Here is a 23963-nt window from a genome sequence, read left to right as displayed (position 1 = left end):
ATTATTTTCTTTTTCATGCATAATGAATAAACAAATGTGAAATATTTTATTTTGAAAATATTATGTTAAATAATAATATAAAGTTGTTACAAAAATGAATAAAACTGACTTTTGAGAAATAATCAGTGTTCTGTGCCTTTTAGCTGTCTATTGGAAGTGTCATAACAGAAAGTGCAGAACATAGTGAACGTGCATGTATATCAGTGTGTAGCATATTAATGAGATGATGCACATCCAGCAGCCTGGTGTCAGGGCTTCTGGCCTCAGCCTCCGTTATTCCAGTCTCGCGCGTGACAGGAGCTCGGCTGTGGAGTGTTTTTGCGGACACGGCATCCGAGCACGTCCAGCGGTGCTTTGTTTGGCTCAGATAAAGATGAAGCTGTGCTGCGGTGGACAGTTGCACCGCTGGCTTCTCTGGATCCTCTTCCACGTCCCGTGACACTGAGGGTTCCCCACCGCCTGCCAGCGGAGCAGCGCTCCTCTGTAACGCAAGCCCAGATGTTTGGATTTAAGGCTTTTTTTGAACATATTTGACAAGAGCACAAATTGAAAGGTCACCAGTTTCATACTTGTTTGATTCCTGGCCATCTCCTTGGCAGCTGCCGCTATTGTTTCGCATGGCGGGAGGTTCGCACACCACACACACTTTAAAGCCTTCTGTTATGTAGCGCATCCAGTGTGTGTGTGGCCGGTTTTCCACCGTGCAGTGGGGCGTCCGGGACTCCAGCGTGAACTCCACACAGAACCTGAGGGGTTCAGGGTCATGAGCTTGTCATTAATTGGACATTAGGAAATGAAGGAGAATGTTCAGTGGTCAGTGTAGCTTGTACCCACTCCTGATGCAAACAGCCACCTTGGTGATATGTCACCAAACCTTTTCATGTGACATTAAAATATGAGGTTTTCATTTCAAAGGCCTGCGTGCTGCCTCTCAGCACGGCTGTTTTTAATGGTCTGCGGACAGACTGGAGCCCAGGTGAGCAAACATTGAGGGCGCTGACGTAGATGGAGAAACAAAGCTGTTCGGTTTACACAGGATGACAGCAGGATGGGCTGAGCCCCTGGCAGCGCCTGGATTTTTAAAGCTAACTGGGGTCATGTGCAAAGAGGCTTCATAGGACCTTTATATGAAACCTACCCGGGGTCTAGGGGCTTTCCATACGTGTCATGCTCGGGCCTTCCCTCGCCGAACTTCATGCTGGTGATGAATGCAGGGCCTGATAAGAGACCAGAGACCAGTCAGAGTGAATAAACTGGGAATCGCACCCAAACATTAAGCAGCAATAGTAAAAATGTGTGCGTGTCGCGCCTGAGTTGAGTCCACACTGGTCGCCCCGGGGGTCTCTGTACTCCATGCAGCCGGCTCGCTCCTCCAGCCTCCGACAGGCCTCTCCGCTGTTCCTGGGCTGATGCTCTATGCGACGGACTCGGACCCGGGCCGAAGGCTCGCAGGGCTTCGCGCAGCCGCTCCAGGAGCTCCAGTCGCTCATGACGCAATCCTGAGCTGGACGGGACCAACAAACATCGGTGGAGACACGGCCACACAAAGCAGCCGCCTGACTCAGAACAAACAGCAGTCGACTACAATGCGCGATTAGGATTTTCTATTCAGGTTCTGTAATTGAGCTAAAGATCCAGGAAATAGCTTTAAATCAATGAAGCATTGATTTAGTGTTTCCTGGTAGACCACAGCTATTTCCTTAAGTCCTCTGATTTCTCTTTCTGTGCTTTGATGTATGAAGAATGCAGATTTCTGTGACTTATAATGTATTAAATGAGCTCAGCCTGTTGGACTAGAACTGTAATTGCTACAACTGATTGACAGAATCACATTCTTCAAATATTTGCACTAATGCCGTTATGTGGGCTAGACTGCTGAGATCAGGTCAGACACATGCTTCCCGTGGTTGTTTCATACACTGATTAGCAGTCATGACACATGTTATAGTGGAGAAATAAATGCTGATATTGGATTAGACGTTAAAGACAGAAAAGGACAAATCGCACAAATCTCTGACAGATAAATCGGTTTAAGTGGAACATTTTTGCTGATAAGCAGCCGTTTAACGACCAAGTAATGAAAATAATCTCTCTTTACAATCTTATCTCACGGTACAGGTTCAGCCCCTTCCTCCCTCCCTCCCTCCCTCCCTCCCTCTCTCACCGGGGCATGTAGTGAAGAAGTCGAAGCAGCAGTCCTTGGTCCTGACGCAGCCCTCGTCACAGAAGCACGTCCCGTACACCCGGTCCATCCTCCAGTCGGTGGTGAAGCAGCCCAAGTCTCTGCCTCTGCAGCACTTTCCCAGACAGCCACCTGACACAGCGTGCTGGCTTCCCAGACGGGACACCAGCAGCAGCACACAGGCAAACGCCACAAACGGCCCCATGGCGATCAGGTCAGGCCGGAAGCCGAGCCCTCCGTCCACGCCGTCCTAATGGGTTGACCCAGACAGTGCTCAAACACACTTCAGATCTCCTCCGAATGCATTCATTCCCGCCCCGGTTCCCGCTGTACCTCCGTACGGATCGTGAGCTGGGAGAGGCTGGAAAACCCGCCCGCTCGGCTCAGCCCAGAGCTCGCTGTGCCACAGGAGCCCTTGTGACCTGGAATTCCTGTGTCCTGCCTCTGGTTCCCAGGGAAAACGGCCCTGCGGCTCAAAACATCCCGCAGCAACGCGGATCGGACTCCTGCGCCTGGCGTTGTGCGCGCAGCCCCCGAGCGTCTCTCCCTCCCGCTGTTCCCGGCCGAGCACCTCCCTCCAGTGTTATCACAGGAGGAGGAAATGGAGGCAGACGGAGGCAGAGCCCGTGGGTTTGCTGTGGATGTGCCTCCTGCTGTTCCCGCTGCCACCTGTTGCCTCTCCCTCTCCTATCAGGCCTGTGCAGTTACTGCGCCAGTCTTCCCCCGGTCGCCCTCTGCCACAGACTTCTAAGTCTCCAAAGAAAGGAAGGAATGTGAACCACTGGCAGGTCTCCAGTCAATTGTGCCAGAGGGCCTATTGAAAAGCCGCCCTTCGGCTCTCACCTCGCTCCCCTTTTCTCTACACTGCAGCTTTACTTTAGACGTACTAATTACAGCTGTTTGTTTTCTATCTACCACGACCTGTATATTTCATGCATTCACAATTAAAGTGATAAAACAGGAAATTAGCCGTCAAACCTCTTGAATATTCATTTATTTTTCAATGACCAGCATGTTTCACGAGCCTTGAAGTCTGAGGACCTCCAAACAGGGTCAGCGTTTGTTTCCCATCTGATTGGAAGCGAATGAGGCCTCTGCAGGGAGCATCAGCACCTCCCGCTCGCCTGCCGCGGCCGAGGGAGCAGATATTTTTAATAATCTACCTCTGCTGCGTTGAACAAGCCGTTTTGGGAGCCCAGAAGGGGGGCTTATTGGGTCCTTTGATTCCTCTCCTTACGATGGGAGGTCAAGCGACAGTAATAGCCTTCATCTTCGCCATAATCATCATCAGCAGCAGCATCACTAGGAAGCATGTGTCTAAGTCAGTATATATTAAACTGAGCATGTTGAACCCACACTGACCTCAGAAGAAAAGTTCTGATGTAAAGTTCTCTCTCACTAAATATATCAAAACATGCTGTCTTTTATTTTGAAAAATGGCCTATTTCCCAAGTGGTGGATAAGTGGATAAGAGTACGACTAAGGTTTCTTTATTTTGTGCAAAATGAAAGTGACGCCCCTGAAATGTAGACCAGCACATGTTGTGCACTTCCAGTACTGGTTTGATCATCTCACTGATGGTTCCAGTGCTGAAAGTGCACATCAAAGCATGTGTGCTTTACGTCGTACGGGCCCCCAACCCCGAACCTCCTGCCTTCACTGCTCACTTGTCAAAGAGGATCAGACTTCTCACACCCAACGCACGCTGCTTGCGTGTTCCTCAGTGCATCTGACCAGCCTCTGGTGTCCGCACACAGGCAGAGAGCAGCCTGACTGGGCTTAGCGAGCGTTGAGGAGACCTCACAGCGAACCCTACCTCCCTCTCACCCATGTGGGGAATGCAAACTGGGGCCGTCTCCATGACAACACCCTACCCAGGTCGCCATAGATGTAGAACCTTTGTTGACAACTGCGAGAATTCACCTTTCATCTGGCCACGTTTTGCAACAGTTTGCTTATGACTTCACCTCTGACCAGGACAACAGCCTCTCTGTATCATCTACACACAGACCATCATACATGACAGCGTCTCAAAACACCTGGATGCTCACTAGGCCCCTACAGCTCCACAGTAGCTGATATTTGATGCATGGTTTACACAAACAGGAGCACAAAAGCCAGATCTCTTATTAAAAAGTTAATTAGGCCAAGCCTGCTTCCTCTTCACTACGTATCTGTCTCCTGAATAGAAGCCTTTGTCTACTGTGTGTCTCTCCTTGCTGGCGTGGAAAGGAGCGGTCGTACCTTATCTGCTTGTGTGTAACCAGGTTTATGTCAAACCTCTGATTGTCTTTGTCCGTGTGATGGCCTTTAAGAATGCATGAGAGCCTTTTGTGACTGATGTCACCGGCTCCTGCAGGCACAGCGGGCCGTGTGACTCATTATTTAAAGAGTTAATGAAGGGGATGTTTGACTTGGCTCGCGTCCGTAGATCTTGATCTAGATGTGAGGCTGAGCGGGTGAATCCAGGTTACAGAAAATACCGGGACATACTTGTGTGGTAGTGCTGTGCTCACGCTGCATCATGGGTCTAAATGAAAGTCTTTGTCTTCACATCACACTTGCACGATGAGCCGTCCGGTACGTCCCACTAATGACAATCGGCTCATTACAGGTCATTACCGCTTGATAGGTTATGGATGATAAGACGCTTCTCCAGGACTGATGAGTCTCAGGCAGCCGCTCTGTGGGCAAAGTGCCGACATAATGACAACACAGGCAGCGAGACGGATGGGTTTTCTCCGTGCCTCAACCTGACAGTGATACAGATCACCGTCCCCCGTCTTGGCGCGTTGCTTCATATGTATGTAAATAGGTGCGAATATGAGAAGTGGTGGAGGCGGGCAGAAGAAGAGGGGCGTGCGGGGGTGGAGGGAGGGGGGGCTCACCTCTGCCCCGGAGAGATCTCAGGTAATGATGATGACGAGGGGGGGGGGGGCATCTGTGGTGACGGATGCTGGGATAAGTCAGAGAGCAGCGGCAGATCTGTATAATATAAACACAGAAAGGAGCCGGAACTGAAAGCTGCAATTGATGACTGACTTAAAGGTAATTAACATTAATTAACTTAAATAAAACAAAGGAAATAACTTATTTAACAGAAAAATATGCATAAAACACCATAAAACATCCAAATGTGGTGTCCCAGTTGTTCCTGTGGAACGCCAGTGAAAGGATAAACCGCTTATGGGCCGGCCCCAGTGCCGCGCTCTTATTAAAGACCCCATTGTTGACAGTTTGTTCCAGGTCATTTTGTTTCACTACACTTGAAAGGGACGGTAAAACCCTGCAAGAAGAGAGAGACCCGGCCTCCGCTTGAGCGTGAATGCAGCCCTTCACTTAGCATGAATAAGGGGATGGCTCTGTGTTTCTAGGTCACTGTGTGTCCCTGAAATGCACACCTTGTTATCCAGAGGAAGGAGCGACACGAACGCAGCCCAGCGCTTTACGCCATTACGTTTGTGTTTAATATGGAACCCAGGGATACGCTGTCTGTGATTAAACTGTAATTGACAGCTGAGTGTCAAACAGGCCAAAACCTGAGTGCTCGTGTTTCTAATCCATGCTTCACTTCGGTAGAAATGACACTAACTCATTTAAAAATGCTTGATCCTTTACTTACATGTAAATGTAGGAGGACTGGGTGAACCTGAAGACGACTGTAGTAGGAGAGGAGGCACATCAGAATCGTAGCAGTGTTTAAATGTTGGCTCAACCTGAGCGGCTGGGGAATATATAATTGTGATCTACAGCACAGACTAAAAGCTGCTGCATCTTCAAATAATAACGTTGAGTTGAAGTCATTCTAAACAAAAAGACAATCGCTCTCGCTTGTGTCTTTGTGCAGCACATTGAAGGAGACCATTCAAAGATGAGCGGCGCTGCAGCAACACAACAATGTGCCATGTGGGAAAGCACCACATTCTGGGATGTGGGGGCACAGCTTTGTGTCTGTATGTAGATATGGAATGCAGATTCTACATCGTTCCCGAGCGCGTTAAGATATGGACTGGCGTCAGGTGCCAAGACTGAACAAAGGTTACGCTTCACAGACGAGAGAAATGATCAGAAGCTCATACAAAAGATAAATTTGTTTAATTTCAGGAAGACATTTAATAAGGCACAAAAATGGTTTGACGTAACTATTTAATATCTCTCTATATATATTTAAATATATATATATATATTTTTTTCTAGTTGCTGAACAAAGCTCGATAGGGATATGTCTGCAACACATTCAAACCTGACAGCAAACACAACATACTAAGAATACAGCAGGAGTGTGGCAGTATAACAGCCATCAGAAGCCGTAGGGAAGGTCCAATAAATGGACTTTCATGCAGATCATCAGTGGAAAACTACAGAGAGCTGGGAGTCATTATACAAAATATTACATTTATTCAATATTCAGCATCACCATTTCTGGCTGGAGCAAATACTGCACTTTACCACAATGAATACTTTGTATATGAGCTCAGGTCAGGAGTCCCAGAATATAAAGACGAGCCACGTTGAGCAGGAAACTAATACCACGGAGGATAAACAAGCAGTTAGAACCAGCCACTGGAAGGAACAAGGAGCCCTGAATGTTTGATTTTCCTCAGATGTTTTTGGCACAGACTCAAAGGTTTTAATCCTCGACCAGTGTGACTGGGAGGAGGGTGATTGTCAGGATGGAAGTTTTCTGGCTTTCCTCAGTTTCTTGAGGCGTTCTTGTCGCACCGTCTCGCCCTCCAGAGAGGACAGCTCGGAAATCCTGTGGACGAAAGAGCGCGAGGCTTTGACCATGGGGTCTGGATAGGACTGGTCTGTGTGACAGGAGGCTAGAGACAGGAAGAAAACCAACACAGACAGTAATACATCATTACATGTGAAATACTATAAGCTCCTTTTGCGCAATCACCATTGTTTCATTCAATGGGGCAAATGATCCAGGCTTTTGTGTTTGAAGAAGGTAAATCCATATTCTGGGTTATTAGCTGCCACTGAATTGATGCTACAAACACAGGTGTAGGCACGATGAAGGCCATAGCCTCCGTCTTGCTTCAATTTGCTGACGGGGCGTACGGGCCTGACACGATAACGCCACAACAAATAGCTACGTATGGACGAAATGGCCACTTGGACCTTTGCTTCAGGGTCAAAGCAGGGAAATCACTCACTCTTCTGATTGTCTTTAACAGTCACTAAGTTGTACGTTGGATAATTCACCTTGGGCCTGTGAAAGCAAAAGGACAACAGAACAGGCATGGAACTGACAAACAACAGAGCTATTGATTGGCTTGGTCTAATTTACTTTGTATGGCCAGAAATACCTGCTGAGCTTGCAGTTCTCCACTGGGAAGGTGTTTCTACCATTCAGGACTAAAGTGGGAGGGAAGAGGATGGCTGGGTTTGTCTTCAGTCCGTATCTTTCAGGGTAGCTGGAAGACAGTGGGGATAATAGACCGGTCATAAATAAGACAGTGGCTCTGTAGGAACAGCACTGAAGATCACAGTGGACTGGGCTGGTTTACCCCAGGGTGAAGGGCCGCCGTGCATGGCTGTGGGAAAGCTCCTTGGAGAAGCTGAATGGATACAGGTTGCCAGGTCTGGCCACGCTGTAGTCTCTTGGCAGTCGAGGAATCACGGTACTTGCTCTCTCCAACCGTGCACCTAAAAATAATTCAGAATTAGTGTCTGATATGACCGAGAATAAACAGTTTTTATATTTAAAGTAACCTAGAAGCTCTCAAATACTAATGATGTCGAACATGTAAACTGGTGCTTGAAAAGTCCCAGTAGCTGATTGCGTATGATGACACTTCCCCCTACTGGCTGTCAGCTTACAGTCCTATCCACAGTAAACCCCACTACATGAACCACAACGTTTGAGTGATGAAACAAAGGTCGCTTTGAGGACAGATGGGTTAACTTATGCCTGGGATTTTGTACATTTCTTATCAAATACAAAGTGTCTCCCACAGATGTCTTTCATCAGGTCAGAGTCCTTGGACAGCAGCCGGTCGTCGTTGGCAGAGACAGGTAACCTACATATAGAGCACAGGATGAAGTATCAGCTCTTTTCTACACATCACAGTGGGCATGTAGTCAGATCTACTCTGATGCACGTAGATGTCACATTATACCCGAATATTCTAAATTTAAGATGGACGTCATTTCTTTGACATCACTAATCTAGTTACTGATGCAAAGCAGAACCAAAAGTATGTGAAGCATCGTAAAAGATTATTGACTGCGGACTCTCTACATATAAAATTATTCCGATAACTGTACTTTTAAAATTACTATGCATTAGTTATTTTATAGAAAATGGAAATCTTGGGGGAAATACGACACAGAATCCAATCACATGACACACCTGCTGCTCAGGCAGCTCTCCAGGTGGTCAATTTATATGACATCATCATTTCTTGCTTCTACTTATAGATACCTCTAGTAAGTAAAGTTGCCAGATCAATTGAAAACAAATCTACTCCTGCAGAGTAAAAACACGTAAAGCTTGTATAAATGTTTATCGGAGCATCCAGGCGCTAAACGTTCCTGTTGTTCCCTCTAGCAGGAACTGGGCCATGTGGATGAGCAGCTCCCTGACATGCGTTGGAACCGTTATGTTAAAGAACCAGAGCAGAGACATGAGCGGGTTCTTACCCTCCCACCACGACGTGTCGAACCGCGGCTCTGCCATCGCTGGACTCTACAACACACACAACCGGGTCTCAATGCGTTCGACACGTTAACGTGCAGCTAAGCTAGCGGCGCGTGCACGGCGTTCGGCGCCGCTAGCTATTGCGTAACGCAGGCTTACTCACTCCTTAAAGGCTGGATCACGGGGAACTTCCTCCTCAGCATCGTGTGGTTGTTCTGCGTGGAAGATACTCGCACTGAACCCGAGCTCGCGCCGAAGCTCCCGTGTGTCGAGTACCCGGAGGCAGCAGGGCCGCGCTGGTCGCAGCTGAAGCCTCCTTCCGATAATAAAGCCTTGGCGTTCACCTGGAAAGTCATCATGTCGGAGCTCCCCCACATCTGCACTAGACACGACCCGGGCGTGCGTCAAGTAAACACTGTGTCCTGATAACGTTTGGAAGCGGCCATCGCTGGCCAGCATTAGGCTGCAGCTCAAGGTGGTAAACGCTAGAGTCACCGCGTTGCCATGGGAACAGGGTTCACACGAGCCCTTGAGGTCTGAAGAGTTACTCCGGCAAAGCTCACACTCCCCAGGCGACTTTAGCTCCGAGTCACACACGGATAGGACTTACTTTTCAGTCAGGGCCTGTGATAATACATATAAAAATGAAATGGCCTCAAGTGCAAACATTGTAGTCTAAGCAAGTTGATGCAGCCCCACCACACTGAGAATCAGGTACAGTTTAAGTCATTCACTGAATCATGCAATATTAAACAAGATTGTTTTTTGCTACAGGGAAACATCACAGCTAACAAAGATAAAAGGTCAATAAACAGGCAAACAGAATTTTTTCCCATATTTTTATTGTACACTGAGTCCATGAAAATCTGAAACAAAAAAAATGACAAAAATTAGAATCCACAGAAAACCGTGTTTGATGGTGAAGAACAGAGCTTAAGTGCTTTAGAAAGTGTTGAAGTTGTACTCCGTAAAACACTGCTTATAAATGAATTTTGGAACGTGGTTTCAGACTATTTGGCTTATTTTCAGGTGATTTTCACCATGGTCGATAAGATGGGGAAAAAAGAAGATGCATCATTAACCACGTCTAATGTGCAATACCCTACTTTTTGATGTTTGCAGCACTTACCAAATCTTTAGTTCATTCTCCTGATCATTCTGTTGATCTGATCCTCCCTGTTACCAGCATCTCCTCCCTCCACAAAGTGTGTGGTCTTCTTTTTCATACCACCACGGGGTGAAGACAGCTTGAAGGGCCACAGGAAGTTGTTGGCATACTTGAAGTTCTTTCCAACTGTGTAAATCTCGTGGATGAGGTCCTCAACACAGATAATGCCACATTTGCCTGCAGATGTAAATGAAGTTTTAAACACGTTTTACCAAAACGTGGAAGACGGCAACTTTGAGGTCAACTGTCATTCATAAATAAAATAAAGGCTGCAGCATGGCTGATCATAGGAGACAAGACTATTTAAACCATTATTTTATAAGTTAATATTAAGCAGCCCCAACAGATGAATGAGCTTATCTAAGATGCAGACTGATAGCCATTATCCCTGTGTAAAGGTAATTCATGGCTGGCTTCATCTGTACAAGCATTACTGAAAAACGGTAAAAAAACAAAACAAAAAAACAATCATTTGAATACAAATGTAAAGTCACTGAAAGAGTTGTGGTTTCAGACAAAATTGGCTTAGTTTTCTTTTTTTCTCACCACAGTCGATAAGACGGGGAAAGAAATTTGCATCATCAACCACGTGTAGCACCGTGACTTTCAAAGAACATTTAGTCATAAATTCTGCTTTGAGCTGTGTAACAACTTAAAACATTCAAGTCTTTTTTCATTAGAAAACAGATTTAGGCTGTGTTTTCATACCCAGGGAATTCTCCACCAGAGAATTATCTGTGAGGGGAATACGTTGTTTCTTGATTTTGCCAAACCCACGCTTGTAGATGAGCTCACGAACAGACTTCAGGTTGGGGAATCTGAGGGAACATGGTTGTAAAATCAGCTCTGTAGTTTAAACTAAGGAAACTTTGTAGAGTTAAATTCAAGTTACAATTACACTAATTAGGTTCTAAGTAAAGGGACTACCACACCTAGAGACAAGTGGCAGTACAGGAAGCAAGTCTAAACATCTGCACTCCTTTTACTACACTCAAGGATGAATTAATGACATACATAAACAACTCTCGAAGTCTTAAAATTTTAAGAGCACAAAAACATGCAGATCATCACTATAACAATAAATACAGCTTTTATTCAAGTGCTGCTCTATGATGCAACGTGGTTTCAGACAAACTGGCTTAGTTCAGTGTAAATTCTCCATGGTCGATAAGATGGGGAAAAAAGTTCAGCATCATTAGCCACGTTGCAAACATACACATTAAACAGAGAAAACAAAGTACTTCAAAAACAGAAGAACCTTACCCCCAAGTGATGTAGGGCTCAGCAATCCTGAGCATGTTGATTGAAGCCTTGTTCAGCTTGACGAACACGCCATTGAAGATTTGGCGCAGACGGAGCAGCTGCAGGACTTTGCGGACCTTGGGTCTGACACCGTTTATACTGAAAAATACAACGAGACTTAAGATCAACATTCTTCATTACCCTGCAGCCTTTATATTACTGCGCCGATTGTGGTTTCAGAACATAATTGGCTTTACATGAACATCTGTTTCACCACTGTCGATAAGTCGGGGAAAGAGAGCACATCATCAACCACAACAATCAAGCCCTTATAGGAGGGTGTATCATAGCCTCATATTAAAATAGTCATACAAATCAGTAAAGCAAGGACACCAATTACTAACAGAGCCGCAAAGAACACAAACACAGTCATCAGCCCCCAATAATAAAGAAAACTCACCCCCGGATCCTGATGACAAAGGCCAGTTTGGGCTCAGCTGGAACATAGAAGTTTCCCACTTTGCGAGCAGTGCGGGCCTGGCGGATTTCACGCCTGTACATCTGCCGGTACTCCTTGTGGTACTGCTGAGCCCTCTTGTAGATCAGCTTCCTGCTCACCCTGCGGGCCTAACAAGACAACATATTTGAATGCGTCTTGAACGCGTGTATGTGAACTGAAACGAGTTATTCACCAGAGTCTATGCGCAAGATAAATTACCTTCTTCTCAGCCATTATCTTCTTGATACGCCTGGCCTTCATGGCGGCGTAGGCCTTTCGCCTTTTTAAAAGGCTCTCAGGGACCGCCGGAACCTGTTTTCTGTTATAACAAGGGCTTTATGAGTCTTTCTGTAAGAACAATTATCGTAACATCCAAAGCAACCAAGTCAGTTGCCCCGCAGATGGCGACTAGCTCTTAAGTCCGGCAACGACAGGGTCCCCCGGAAATAAACGACACAGAGGCTGTTTCGCATAATTGCCAAAACTTTACAGTCAACAATTCTGATTCTTAATTACAAGCAGAAAGACATGCAGGCCATCATCACAGCTTACATGCAAGCACTGCTCTATGATGGAACGTGGCTTCAGACAAACTGGCTTAGTTTCAGTGTGAATTCTCCATGGTCGATAAGATGGGGAAAAAAGTTCAGCATCATTAACCACGTTCCACTCCACAACGTTTAACTTGGTAGCCGCAACGTAACACAGAAACGTTAAACTGTGAGTACTTGGCGGCTAAAGGAACAGCCATGTTTTACTCGGCTTCCTAGCTAGCATTTCACATCGTCTGAATAAAGTGGTCATATTAACGATACAGATCAAAACTCATCACAATACTACTCTGCTTATAATGTCTACAAAGAAAGCAATCTGTCCAGGTTAAACGACTAACAAATGTGGACATTTTCACAGCGGATTGGCTGAGATTATGATAAAGAAGCCAACACTCACTCTGCGTCCGCCATTGCGCCCACCGAGAAAGAGAAATTTTCTTTTGCGCATGTGCAGGTTAAAGGATTTGAAGGACCCCGGCGGACTGTCCCTACAGTTGCCTGACTCGACTTCACCACAACAAACGTAAACGAAATAAACTTTTATAAAACAAAATTAAGGAGAAATTTTAACAACGTATTACGTCAAGTAACGTCACAGTTCTAAAATAATTTCATTTAATATAAATATACAATGTGATTACTTTTTTTAATTTTCATTTGTTTAATTGTATAATTTAATTACTTACAGTACAAAAATTTCCTTCGTCATCAGGTGTTACAATGACACAGAAAGACATTTTAAGGAACATTTGATTTACTTCGCCACATGTCATGATATACCTACGCTGAACAGCAGAGGGCGCCATCATATTAGTTTGAACACTACCAACCTTTCCTTTGCTGACCATCAGCTGGCTGATTCACGCTTCCTCTTCTAAAAGGAGACGGGGGCATCTCGTCCAGATCAGGCTGTAAAAATGCAACGTGATGTGCACAGCATCACAGCAACGAAAACAAGTAAAAATACAATATACTTATATTAAAATGTGTATAGAATTTATAGAATAAATGTATGAATGTATTTGAGTAGGTTGCGTTTGGGAAATCTCTTTAATGCAAAGTTTGTTGTATAAAGGTCTAGTGGGTGCAGGTAAAAATATAGGCTTCCACATATAGAGTTGTTAAGGTACATCCAGATATAGTAATTAAAAATGGTCACCAGCGTTTTTCATTGAAAGCATATATGCATATACATTTTATATAAGGGTTGCTATTAACCAGTCCTTTAACGTGCGTTTATGGGGGTGCGTATTGCAGAGTCACTTTCACTCTGCATAATAAGAATATAGAATATGATCTACCTGTATGATCTACGTAGATCACAGTTGATCACTGTCAGTAAATAGCTGCGGGCCATACATACCATTTTTTTCAATCACTTCTGATTGATAGACATTACACGTGTGTAGATAAAATACACAACAGTATTCATAATCGAAAGTTTAGAAATAAGACCAATTGATACATTTAATTTGACATAATTCAAATATGTAGCGCATGTTTTCTGATTACACATAAGAACAAAAGACTCACAGCTTTTAAACCGGCACGCAAACTTAATTACTGTTCTTCCTCTGGGATAGTGAATTGGGGGGGGGGGCTATTATGTTACATCATGCACATGTAGTGTATAGACCTGGCGCTTCATTCTGACAGGCGCTCAAGTCTCAGCCCTATTGGGCCCGGCATTGATGGGAGGACTAAATAAATACCGAGTGAGATGCAGCTGAGGATGAGCCGAGTGAGGGAGCGGTGAAGGAAGTGGGACGCAGCAGCAGCAGCAGCAGCAGCAGCGCGTAGCAGCCTCTCTGTCCATTACGCACCGCAGCCGTGTGGTTTAGTGGCAGCTGGACTCGGACACTCACAAGTTGCGGTCCCGCTTCTCTCTCGCTCTCTCTCTCGCCACCAACTTTGTCGGCGTAGCCCCCGCTCCGCTCCGCTGCAGCCGGGTCGCACGAAGGAGCCGTCCCCGCGTTTCCGTGCGCGTCTCCCGCTTCTCGTTGCAGCCGATCGAACGCCCGGTGAAGATGGTGATCATCATCGCGGAGTTCTTCGTGGTCATCCTGAAGGTGCTCTGGGCCTTTGTGACCGCCGGGGCGAAGTGGGTCGTGCGGCCCAAGGAGAAGAGCGTGACCGGACAGGTGTGCGTGATTACCGGGGCTGGAGGCGGTCTCGGGCGGCTCTTTGCCAAGGAGTTCGCCCGCAGACGAGCCATCCTGGTGTTGTGGGACATAAACAGCCAAAGCAACGAGGAGACTGCGGAGATGGTGCGACAGATTTACCATGAACTTGACACTCCGGTAACCCAAGACGGTAAATCCAACTTTCCATGTTTGCCGCCCGCTTTTAGGGCACTCTTGCGTTTCTCTCGGTTGCCGTGCGATTGTTTGGTTGCTGCGTTGGCAACGCAAAGACAAAGTGTTACAATGAACACAATGGACTCAGATGACAGACACATGGAGGAAGAGGCTGCGCGTCTGAGGCGTTTTGCACAAAGTTTAAATGCCAGACATTTGTTGATTTGACCACCACGTAATGAATGTCTTAGAATAATGTGATTATTAGCAGAAGCGGAACCAACGGTTATTAGTCTGACCAGCTTCCATCTCTCTTCCCTGCAGGACCTGTCGGAGGGGTGGAGGAAGTGCCTCCTTGCCAGCCACAGGTCTACACCTACGTGTGCGACGTCGGGAAGCGGGAGAGCGTGTATTCCACCGCTGAGAAGGTGCGTCGCGAGGTGGGAGAGGTGGACATACTGATAAACAACGCCGGCGTGGTGTCCGGCCACCACCTGCTGGAGTGCCCCGACGAGCTGATCGAGCGCACCATGGTGGTCAACTGCCACGCGCACTTCTGGGTGAGTTGGAGCAAAGTGGTGTGTGTGTGTGTGTGTGTGTGTGTGGTGTGTGTGTGTGTGTGTGTGTGTGTGTGTGTGTGTGTGTGTGTGTGTGTGTGTGTGTGTGTGTGTGTGTGTGTGTGTGTGTGTGTGTGCGCGCGTCAGAGTGAGCCCAAAATCCTTTCTACCAAAGTGGTCACTTCTGGGGCCGCACAACATTAAAGGCCTTTTTGAGGGTCAAGATGTGATTTTAGGACTAAGGTTAGAATTTGTGTCTGTCTGTCTGTCTGTCTGTCTGTCTGTCTGTCTGTCTGTCTGTCTGTCTGTGCACAAGTCAGACTTGCGTGATGGAAGCAGGGCGCTCCGTGCGGCTTGGATCTGTCTCGGATCAGCTCGCCACATTTCGCTGGCAGGCGGGCGGTGATTTGTTGTGTATCACATTTTCCCCTGGCCCGGTGCCTCGGGCCTTTCGGTGCGAGTGCTTATCTAAAAGGGTACGCGCACCCGGCGGAGGGAACACGCTGCCTGTTGAGTAAACATTAACCGCGGCGTTAAACAGGACGCGGCCTGACGCAGGTTTACCACCAAACACATGCAACAGGAATTAAATAATCCCATGGGGGCAGTCACCCTGGTGATCAGATTGAGAGGTGAGTGCATTAAGCGCTGCTCCCTCAATCCCATCAGAACTGATTGCACCGCTCGGTTCAGTACTGGTGTGGTTCCACAAATTAGTTTAGAGTTGCAGCAAAGACTAAAAGTACGGCTTGATTGTGTTTTGCACATGAAGCAGATGCTGTTAATTTGAAGTCTTTGGCCTTGGCTGACCCCCCCCCCCCCCCCATGAAACCAGCGGTTTGAAGCTCCCTAAGCGCGTGTGAGGAGATCTGGTGTTGTCAGTCAGACAGGTTATGCATTTCCACCTAAATGGACCCCCCCCCCCCCCCCCGTTCAGCTATGCGCGCGCCGCCCTGCTCTTTCACATGCATTTGGAGGCAGGATCCAGTGGTTGGGTGGCAGATTTAGATCCCTAATAGGAGTGTGTGTTTGTCTTCTCCCACATTCAGCGGAGAGCACGGTTTCTTTAGTGGTGGTGGTGGTGGCAGCGGTGGTGGCATTGGGGGGGCGACCAGATGAAAGGAGGACCTAATGAATGGCGACAGCCAAAATGGAAGATGCGGTTCATTAAAGACACAAGCGAGATGAATGGAGCTTAGACTAACAGGGGCCTGTCCCCTGTCCTGCCTCGCACAAACAGGGCACCGTCGCTGGTTGCATGCAGGTGGCACGTCGCACAAACCTTTGATTCAGCCTTTCATCTTTCTGAATGACAGCCTTTAAAATGCTTGTGGTTCATGACTCGACAAATACGTTCCGCTCAAGGCTGAGTCATGCAAAGCTTCGTGCGGAAGTTGGAACCTGTTGAGGTAGATTATTTGTTTTTACACAATGCTCACAATCAATGGGTTTTTTTTTTTTTTTTACAAAAGACTTATTTTTAGAAATGAAGAAAATTTATATATAATATAAAATTTTGAAAGTTTGAAATGCTTCATTATTGTGGGAGACGTCCGAAAGCATCATCCACCTTGAAACCTCCGTCTCGCGTAAATGTCTCTGGGGGAACGTGCCTCCTTCCACAGGCATCTATGACTCCTCCCGACCTGATGTGCAGCTGCATGGGAGTCAGAAGCAGCCAGTTGTGCAGCTCTGCCACACACACACACACACACACACACACACACGCACACACACGCTGCATAACTATGATTCAGTCCCTTTTATGAGACGGGAGGTCATCACTTTGAATCTGTCTGATGCTTCCATTAGTCCAGCTGGTAACTGGCGTGTCACGCGAGCTTGTTTGAGGATTAGCACGCGTCTAGTGGGATGACATGAGAGGAAATTGGCCTCAGCATCTTGAGCTGGTTATCCAACAGGTGGCTCACGGACAATAAGTGGCCTGTGGAAATCCTACCTCTCGGCCGCGACCACATGAAAGCTCGGAGCGCCGGACGCTGACATGGCGGGAAAAGAGCAGGAGAAAGAGGGAGGGGGGGGGTGCAGGGCAGCGCTGTCCCATCTGCAGGCGAAGCGAGAGGGTAATGGTAAGCTGCTGCTGACCCACTTTATCTGACAATTGGTTTCTTGTCTGTGGATCAGCTTGACAAGATGCCAGGCGACAGGAGCCAAGTTCCGCAGGCTGCATTCCTGCTGCAGCAGAGAAAGGGGGCAGCCAGGCAGAAGGCTCCTACCCCACTGGGTTCCTACGGGCCCCCTCCCCAGGACCGCTGCACCTGTGGGGCCCGGCGGGCGCCGCCCACGCCGACCCACTCCGTACCTGCTCCCCCAAGGTCGGGGCCCGCTCTTTGTGCCTCTGGCTCGGCCCCCTCTCATCCCTTCTCGTCCCCTGCCTCCCGCTCGCTCTCTCTTCGCTCGCTCCTCCGGGGGAAAGTCCCCAATAAATGGCCATCTGGCCGTACGCGCGGGCCAATATTTTGTTCATATTCCTTTTGGTCAGACGCTAGCACTAATGCAGCCTGACACCCCAGCTGCAAGGAGCTTGTGTGGCTTAATTTCTCCTAGAGGCACGCACCAATTAGGGGGTGCAGCGGGCAGCGCACCCCCACATAGGCCAAGGAGGCCTGGCTGTGTCAGCGGGTAATTTAGCGGAACGAGGGAGCGTTGAGACCCAATTACAGCAGCTCTGTAAGACACGAGCGCCTGGTTGCCTTCACACATTTCGTGTCTGAGGGGTCAGCGCGGGTCATACCCACATGCCAGGGCTGCAATGAGGAGCAGGACATGGCGAGAGGGCGGGCGAGCGAGAGAGGGAGACGGGACGTCCCAGTTGCGTCCAGTCCGAGGAACCAGCCTTTCCTCCATGGGTTCAAACCCTTTTCGCAACACTAACACTGTGTGTCCGTGTGTGTGCGTGTGTGTTGGCGTCACGCATGGAGTGCAGAGCCAGATCAGGTCTCTGCTCTCTGAAAGCTGGTGTGGGAGTGGGGGAAGCTTGGCTGAAGTCAGGTAGGGGCATATCTTAGGTTAATGCTTCATTTGCACGCAACTCCCTCCCTCGGCCGCTGCCATTCTGGCTCAGAGGCCTCTCAGCGTTTGCCCAGGCCTCGCGTTCCCCCGCTCCCCTCACGTTGGGCCCCATCATTTTAATAAGTCGTTGCAGCAACTTTTTTTTTAAAAGATGGATGTGCTCGGGAAGATCGTTTCTACTGTACGTCAGCGGGCGGATGACGTCGTCCTCCTCCTCCGCTGCACAGATCGGACTTTTTAAAGGAGAGTGAAACCCCGACGCAGAGGAGACTCGCGCGCCGAGCTCTGGGAGCGCGTTTAACGAGGCTTTTCCTCCCCCTGCGATGGTTTCGCGGCTGTAGCACGTGGTACCATTCCGTTTCTGGCTCGGAACCCCCCCCCCCCAAGCAAATGTTTACAAAAGAGGCCGAATGGTTCCCGGTGAGGCTTACGTTACGTTTCATTTTTATGACCACAAAGTTATTACGGGGGATGAAAATGTCAAGGGGCTTTCAAATACTAACCAGGATTCCAAAACACAATGATGTCAAAATGTTCCTTTTAAATAATGCTGACCTCGGTGCCAGGCCACACGTATTGTTCTTCACGGCAGCGGTGCACTTTAAATTTAAATGGGTCTCGCTCTGCTCCGAAACAAAAGGCCGGGGGCTCGTTCTCGGACCTCCTGCTGGGCCAGTGATTGGCCGGTTCCTACCGCAGCCGTCGCATGTCACACCTGCTAATTGGCTCATACTGTGTCCGCGGCAGACGAGCGGGACGTGGACCGGACCCACGGGGTTCCGGTCCAGTCCGCTCCGGCCGAGCCTCCGGTGAAGCTCTTTCACGCCGGCCATTGTCCCGCTGGCTGCTGCCCGGGCAGGGCGCGAGGCCGGGTGGGAAGCCCATATTGTGGGGAACGCTGAGGGAACGGAGGCCTGTGATTGGGGTTGTCATCGGGTCTTTAGAGCCGGGCCCGACGACGGGCACCAGATCTGTGTGGGAAAGAGCCGCTTGTACAGCAGCACACACACCCACACACACACACTCCTACACACCTGGAGAAATCCTGGTCCTGTCTCAGCGTTTGATGCCTGCATCCATAGAAAAACATGGCGCAATGTCAGTGTTGCGTTTGATTGTTATTTATTTTTTTATGGCTGGTATGATTCCTCATTCACGGGCCTCGCTCTGCGTCACCATGGAGAAGAGGGAGAAACACGGGGACGGGAGGGAGGCAGAGAGGATCAAAGGGCTTTGGCACAGACAAACTGCACAAGTGAACTAACCTTCCTCTCTTTTCCTTTCTTTTTTCTGCCCTTCTGTCCCCCCCCCCCCGCAGACCACCAAGGCGTTTCTCCCCAAGATGCTGGAGCTGAATCACGGTCACATTGTAACTGTTGCCAGCTCCCTGGGTTTATTCAGCACAGCTGGAGTGGAGGTTGGTATCATACACAGCGACGCATACACATCCCAGTCATTCCCACCATCCAAAACCAGCGCTTTTCCCCCAAAGTGGACCGCGCGCCAGCTAGCACGCTGGGCCGGGGGAGGTTAGGCCCCCTTTCTGTGGTTGTCCCCCAACCCGTTAAATTAAGAGACACAGATGAGCACTGGGGAGCCTCTCATGGATTCCTCTATGTGCCACAGTGGGTGTGTTGGTGGGGGGCCCTATTGGGCTTTGGTGGCGAGGCCAGAATAAGCCGACAGCTCCCTGAGGGACAGAGATATCTTCATCACTGCTTTGTGAGCAACTTGGTGCTCAGTATTCAGCTCACAGCAGCTTTGAATGGATAAGGTTTTGGTTTCCGTCCTATGATTTTTTTTTTTTTTTTTTTTTCTGTACAGGGTGTTTATTTTTTGTTGCAGAATATTTTTATTCTCTATCAACAGACTTGAGCAGTGTTGTTGCTTTTATAGCTGCACATCAGGAGAGTTTTTAGCCTGTTGTGGTTCTTCGAAAGGCTTTGAATGATTTCATACGTGCACATTAACTTTGGGTCACGAGGGTTCAGCCTCTTTATCTGCTGTGTTTACCAACACGCATCTGTATTTGCCTGAGCCGCTTTTTTTTTAAAGTTTAAGAATATTTCCCCTGTGAGCCACATCAAACCCTTCCTGCCATGCAGAGTGGTCTCCCGCTACACGGGGGGAGAGTAACAATGAAAGCGTCGGGCCGCGCTCGGGCCCGGTCTGGTTCTGTGGCCGTGTCATTAAATCAGACCCGCGTGCCCCCGGGGCGTGTTTGCTGCTCTGCTCTGCGGTTCCTGGATGGTTTCCTAAATGAACATGTTCTCCCTCCATTCCCTCAGGATTACTGCGCCAGCAAGTTCGGTGCCATCGGGTTCCACGAGTCTCTGAGCCACGAGCTGAAGGCCTCCGAGAAGGACGGCATCAACATGACCCTGGTGTGTCCTTACCTCGTGGACACGGGCATGTTCAAAGGCTGCAGGATAAGGTCCGCCTCCTCACGCCCGGCACTGGGATGAGTTTGTCATCTGTAATTTGCACCATATAAAACCTGCCTCACAAACACCTTTTTAAACTTCAAAGCTGCAGCTGATGCTTTGGACATTATCAGTCACACACAGGTGCATCAGGGATGACTCTCCTTCCCTGCCACTGAATGATCGGCCTTTCTGGCTAACTCTCATCTGCTCACGTCTCTGCAACTGTGTTTCTTTCCACACAGGAAGGAGATCGAGCCGTTTCTGCCTCCCTTGAAGCCAGAGTTCTGTGTGAAACAGGCCATGAGAGCCATTCTCACCGACCAGCCCATGATCTGTACGCCTCGCATCGTCTATATGGTCAACTTCATGAAAAGGTGAGCTGCCTGCATCTACGTTCTTCTTTCCTCACTAAGCTTTACCGGAGACCCCTCGCGTGCCGTCTCGCTGACCCTCCGTCTCCCCGCAGCATCCTCCCCTTCGAGGCCATCGTGTGCATGTACCGGTTCCTGGGGGCAGACAAGTGCATGTACCCCTTCCTAGCTCAGCGAAAGGAGGCCATGAACAACAACGAGGCAAAGAACGGGATCTAGGGGGCGCTGTTTGCACCGTCAGCGGAGGTACATGAACCTGCAGGAGCGACTAAACCACTGAGAGCCAACACGGAGGAAGGAAAACGGGACTGATTCTAGACTGGTGCACTTGCATTGAGCAAATGCAAAGGTTTACCATATTGTTCCTCTGGGACAAGGAAAGCTGTGTACTACACAAAGGATTTATTTGACTTTTTGTTTGTGTGTTTTTTTTTTTTAAGTTTGTTAAATAAAAACATCTATATACTGTGTCACTAGTTTTGAAATCATACAGAAAAGGTATCAATTAATTCTATTTACATAATGTAGTCACCAGCCTTAGTGTCATTGTGAAAATATACAGTATGTTACTGTACAAACAGTAAAACTATTCTTCCACTTTTGTTTTTGTAGACATGCACTGTAATTTCAGATTCTTCTCTCTACTGCCAGCGTTCTGTGTAGAAAGGTTCAACTCATCTTAAACCAAGCGTCTCCCACACTCAGGACATTGGTCTGCAGTTTAACATGGACATTTAAAAAAGAATAATAAAGGAAGGTAATGTTACCACATACTTGTTAATAACGACGTCTTTATGGGACCGTCTATTTCCAGCTGAATGTCCCTTAATGGTCCCGTTTCGTTGGACCTGCATTGACCAGGTCTACAGTGAATGTGAGTGAATGGGCCAATGTCCTGGGTTCAACCAGCATTCGTATCACAGTCCGAACGCTCCGCTTTGGGAGAAAAAGGGGGAATGAGTTTTTGTCTCTCTTTTGTTTTAAAATTGGTGATGTTCATGTTCTGCTTTGTTTGAAAACCAGAGAAAAGCTGTAACTGCAGGTGAACAACCATCACAAGACTGTCGGGTTGGTTTGTTTAAAGGAAACACTATTTTTCTTTTTTCTTTTCTTTTAATTTCTTTTCTTTCCAAAGTCACTTAAATTCTGGCGTCCAGTTAAAGTGAGATGTAAGCGTTTAAATGTTGTGAATGCGCCAGGATCCCAAAACAACTCTCCACTTTGTTCTCTGAATATTTTCTAAACCTACATTCCTACAGGCGTCGTTCCTTCAGCCACAGCGATGAGCCTAAATTCTCTACCTCTTCATTTTTGCCTTTTTTATTTGACAGTATAACATAAGCCTCTTTTTTTCTGAAGACCGCTCCATGGCAGAGCAGATATGTTTCCAGTGTTTAGTGTGTCTACCTAACTTAAATTAATAAAGTGATTTAGATTATTACATGGTCTGTCTTTATTATATAGGCCATTATCTAACCATAAAGCTTCCCTTTATTGTGATGCTATAATCTTAATTAAATCAAACACACACACACAATTACTCTATAGAAACACATCTGTATTCATGCTGTGCCCTCTGAGTCAACAGCCTTCAGATACGGGTGTCAGCTGAACAAGGCAAGAGATATTTGTGAGTAAATATCATGTAGACCACAATCAGATAACAAATCTTACCTCATTCATCTCCACACAGACTGATTTTAGAACTGCTCTGGGTAAAGGAAGCTGGGAACCTTAATTAAATTCCTCCCCTTTTCTACTGGAGCTGTTCTGTAGCCGACCCCGACCTTTTACTTCCTCAAAGCGAAGATAAAATAAAATCCCTAATTTCCTAAGTAGTGCCAGAAAAATATCACATTAGGACTCACATGCTCAAACTGTGGAATCGTGTGCACTCCGGCCTGAAGCCAGGCTGTAGGTCACGTATGTTGGGGTTATTTGTGTCCACCTGTTCTTTTTTCCTTTAAAAAAAGAAAGAAAATAAAAAAATGGATAAAAGCGTTCTAGGGTCAAACTTTAAAGGTCAAGTGATGTAACATAAATCTGCAGAAAATAATCTGAGTGGACGGAAGTTTTAAATATACACAAACATCTTGTGTAAATCAGCAACATAAGCCCAGGGGAACATTCAATAATTTAATAACTCACTGAAAATGTAATTGGAAAAGAACATGCGAACACAGTGTTTAGTGTCTGGTCTTTTCCTGGAAGCAAACGAAAAAGAACACCGCAGTCATGAGTCTGAAGCTCGAGCTTTGTGTAAATCTGGGTCACCCAAACAACATGTGTTCAAAGCCTCAACGCTTTAGGAGTCTCGTCTCAGACGTTCAGGTTTCTTTCTTCAGCTAATTCAGATCCGACAATTTTTACCTCCAAAAATTCTCTATGCTGAAATAAAACGCGGATGGGACCAGCATGGGAGTTAGAGGAACTCCGTCCACATCCAGTCACTCATTTCTCCACAGAACAAATTGATTAACCGGCCAGTGACAGGGAATACACCCATCCTCCTGACACTGATCACTTGCTTTAAGTTCCTCTTCGACGTCCTCGGAGGATTACATGGAAGTGTGGAGGTGTCTGTTCCGGCCCGCAGCGAGCGCCACTCCTCTGCCGTGACTAATAGGGCCTGGATGAAATCACTCAGAGGCAATGCGGGTCTAAGTTTACTGACAGCTTCGAGCAATCGGCAGCAAGTCAGCTGCAACAATGTGCAGCAGCTCAGAAAGGTTCTGCTGCGTGATGGGCAGATAGTCCTGTCGACTGATCCGAGAGAGACGACTGCTCCTATTAGGATTTTGGCTTGATCCGTTCCTCATCTATAGGAGTCCCCTCGTTTTCCCCCTCTTGTTAAAATAGATGCAATTCAAAGGACTTCTAAGGGGTCAATGGGACATAATTCAGCCAGGAAAATCAATGGCTCTGGATTTCACTTTTGCAAAGAGGCTCCACAGCCTCATTGATTTTGTTCTATTTTGGGCATAT

The 23963-nt window shown here is 47.5% G+C and overlaps 4 protein-coding genes and 5 non-coding genes across 9 annotated transcripts; 1 reads left to right on the top strand and 8 right to left on the bottom strand.

Moving 5' to 3' along the window:
• Positions 1 to 20: 20 nt before the first annotated feature.
• Positions 21 to 2926, bottom strand: LOC114854541 (somatomedin-B and thrombospondin type-1 domain-containing protein). The gene is made up of 6 exons (XM_029149045.3): positions 2516 to 2926; positions 2165 to 2432; positions 1310 to 1504; positions 1139 to 1217; positions 570 to 746; positions 21 to 481 (listed from the first exon to the last, which is right to left on the bottom strand). The coding sequence occupies exons 2-6, from the start codon at positions 2385 to 2387 to the stop codon at positions 364 to 366; spliced, it is 792 nt and encodes a 263-aa protein (XP_029004878.1). The 5' UTR covers positions 2388 to 2432; positions 2516 to 2926; the 3' UTR covers positions 21 to 363.
• Positions 2927 to 6260: 3334 nt separating this feature from the next.
• si:ch211-171b20.3 (uncharacterized) lies at positions 6261 to 9187 on the bottom strand. The gene is made up of 7 exons (XM_029148368.3): positions 8995 to 9187; positions 8834 to 8879; positions 8117 to 8211; positions 7699 to 7837; positions 7498 to 7605; positions 7345 to 7400; positions 6261 to 7005 (listed from the first exon to the last, which is right to left on the bottom strand). The coding sequence occupies exons 1-7, from the start codon at positions 9185 to 9187 to the stop codon at positions 6851 to 6853; spliced, it is 792 nt and encodes a 263-aa protein (XP_029004201.2). The 3' UTR covers positions 6261 to 6850.
• Positions 9188 to 9535: 348 nt separating this feature from the next.
• On the bottom strand, positions 9536 to 12799 carry rpl7 (ribosomal protein L7). Its single transcript, XM_029148374.3, has 7 exons — positions 12692 to 12799; positions 11960 to 12059; positions 11702 to 11868; positions 11263 to 11400; positions 10708 to 10817; positions 9961 to 10176; positions 9536 to 9697 (listed from the first exon to the last, which is right to left on the bottom strand). The coding sequence occupies exons 1-6, from the start codon at positions 12703 to 12705 to the stop codon at positions 9968 to 9970; spliced, it is 738 nt and encodes a 245-aa protein (XP_029004207.1). The 5' UTR covers positions 12706 to 12799; the 3' UTR covers positions 9536 to 9697; positions 9961 to 9967.
• On the bottom strand, positions 9828 to 9919 carry LOC114854864 (small nucleolar SNORD12/SNORD106). Its single transcript, XR_003785842.1, has one exon. It is a non-coding gene; the product is annotated as a small nucleolar SNORD12/SNORD106 (small nucleolar RNA).
• LOC114854865 (small nucleolar SNORD12/SNORD106) lies at positions 10504 to 10588 on the bottom strand. Its single transcript, XR_003785843.1, has one exon. It is a non-coding gene; the product is annotated as a small nucleolar SNORD12/SNORD106 (small nucleolar RNA).
• Positions 11116 to 11205, bottom strand: LOC114854863 (small nucleolar SNORD12/SNORD106). The gene has a single exon (XR_003785841.1). It is a non-coding gene; the product is annotated as a small nucleolar SNORD12/SNORD106 (small nucleolar RNA).
• On the bottom strand, positions 11469 to 11563 carry LOC114854866 (small nucleolar SNORD12/SNORD106). The gene has a single exon (XR_003785844.1). It is a non-coding gene; the product is annotated as a small nucleolar SNORD12/SNORD106 (small nucleolar RNA).
• LOC114854862 (small nucleolar SNORD12/SNORD106) lies at positions 12316 to 12406 on the bottom strand. The gene has a single exon (XR_003785840.1). It is a non-coding gene; the product is annotated as a small nucleolar SNORD12/SNORD106 (small nucleolar RNA).
• Positions 12800 to 14044: 1245 nt separating the features above from the next.
• On the top strand, positions 14045 to 22419 carry rdh10a (retinol dehydrogenase 10a). The gene is made up of 6 exons (XM_029148451.3): positions 14045 to 14607; positions 14916 to 15151; positions 19500 to 19598; positions 20470 to 20615; positions 20850 to 20981; positions 21074 to 22419. The coding sequence occupies exons 1-6, from the start codon at positions 14322 to 14324 to the stop codon at positions 21195 to 21197; spliced, it is 1023 nt and encodes a 340-aa protein (XP_029004284.1). The 5' UTR covers positions 14045 to 14321; the 3' UTR covers positions 21198 to 22419.
• The last annotated feature ends 1544 nt before the right edge of the window (positions 22420 to 23963 follow it).

The sequence above is a fragment of the Betta splendens genome, chromosome 4 (genome assembly GCF_900634795.4).
Source record: "Betta splendens chromosome 4, fBetSpl5.4, whole genome shotgun sequence".
NCBI lineage: Eukaryota > Metazoa > Chordata > Actinopteri > Anabantiformes > Osphronemidae > Betta > Betta splendens.
The sequence above is the reverse complement of the archived record's forward strand: the minus strand, read 5'-3'. Positions and strand labels throughout refer to the sequence as shown.

What these genes read in the sequence shown, in the direction of transcription:
- rpl7 (XM_029148374.3), bottom strand. An exon ending in GAGCCCTACATCACTTGGGG is followed by an intron (nt 10,818 to 11,262) that starts GTAAGGTTCTTC and finishes ATGTTCCCTCAG; the next exon opens with ATTCCCCAACCTGAAGTCTG. An exon ending in TCTGGTGGAGAATTCCCTGG is followed by an intron (nt 10,177 to 10,707) that starts GTATGAAAACAC and finishes TTACATCTGCAG; the next exon opens with GCAAATGTGGCATTATCTGT.
- rdh10a (XM_029148451.3), top strand. Translation starts at nt 14,322, where the DNA reads ATGGTGATCATCATCGCGGAGTTCTTCGTGGTCATCCTGAAGGTGCTC. An exon ending in TCAGCACAGCTGGAGTGGAG is followed by an intron (nt 19,599 to 20,469) that starts GTTGGTATCATA and finishes CCATTCCCTCAG; the next exon opens with GATTACTGCGCCAGCAAGTT. An exon ending in ATGGTCAACTTCATGAAAAG is followed by an intron (nt 20,982 to 21,073) that starts GTGAGCTGCCTG and finishes GTCTCCCCGCAG; the next exon opens with CATCCTCCCCTTCGAGGCCA.
- si:ch211-171b20.3 (XM_029148368.3), bottom strand. Translation starts at nt 9,187, where the DNA reads ATGACTTTCCAGGTGAACGCCAAGGCTTTATTATCGGAAGGAGGCTTC. An exon ending in CGTGATCCAGCCTTTAAGGA is followed by an intron (nt 8,880 to 8,994) that starts GTGAGTAAGCCT and finishes TGTGTGTTGTAG; the next exon opens with AGTCCAGCGATGGCAGAGCC. An exon ending in CGGCGGCCCTTCACCCTGGG is followed by an intron (nt 7,606 to 7,698) that starts GTAAACCAGCCC and finishes ACTGTCTTCCAG; the next exon opens with CTACCCTGAAAGATACGGAC.
- LOC114854541 (XM_029149045.3), bottom strand. Translation starts at nt 2,387, where the DNA reads ATGGGGCCGTTTGTGGCGTTTGCCTGTGTGCTGCTGCTGGTGTCCCGT. An exon ending in CTTCTTCACTACATGCCCCG is followed by an intron (nt 1,505 to 2,164) that starts GTGAGAGAGGGA and finishes GGTCCCGTCCAG; the next exon opens with CTCAGGATTGCGTCATGAGC. An exon ending in GATGGCCAGGAATCAAACAA is followed by an intron (nt 482 to 569) that starts GTATGAAACTGG and finishes CTTGCGTTACAG; the next exon opens with AGGAGCGCTGCTCCGCTGGC.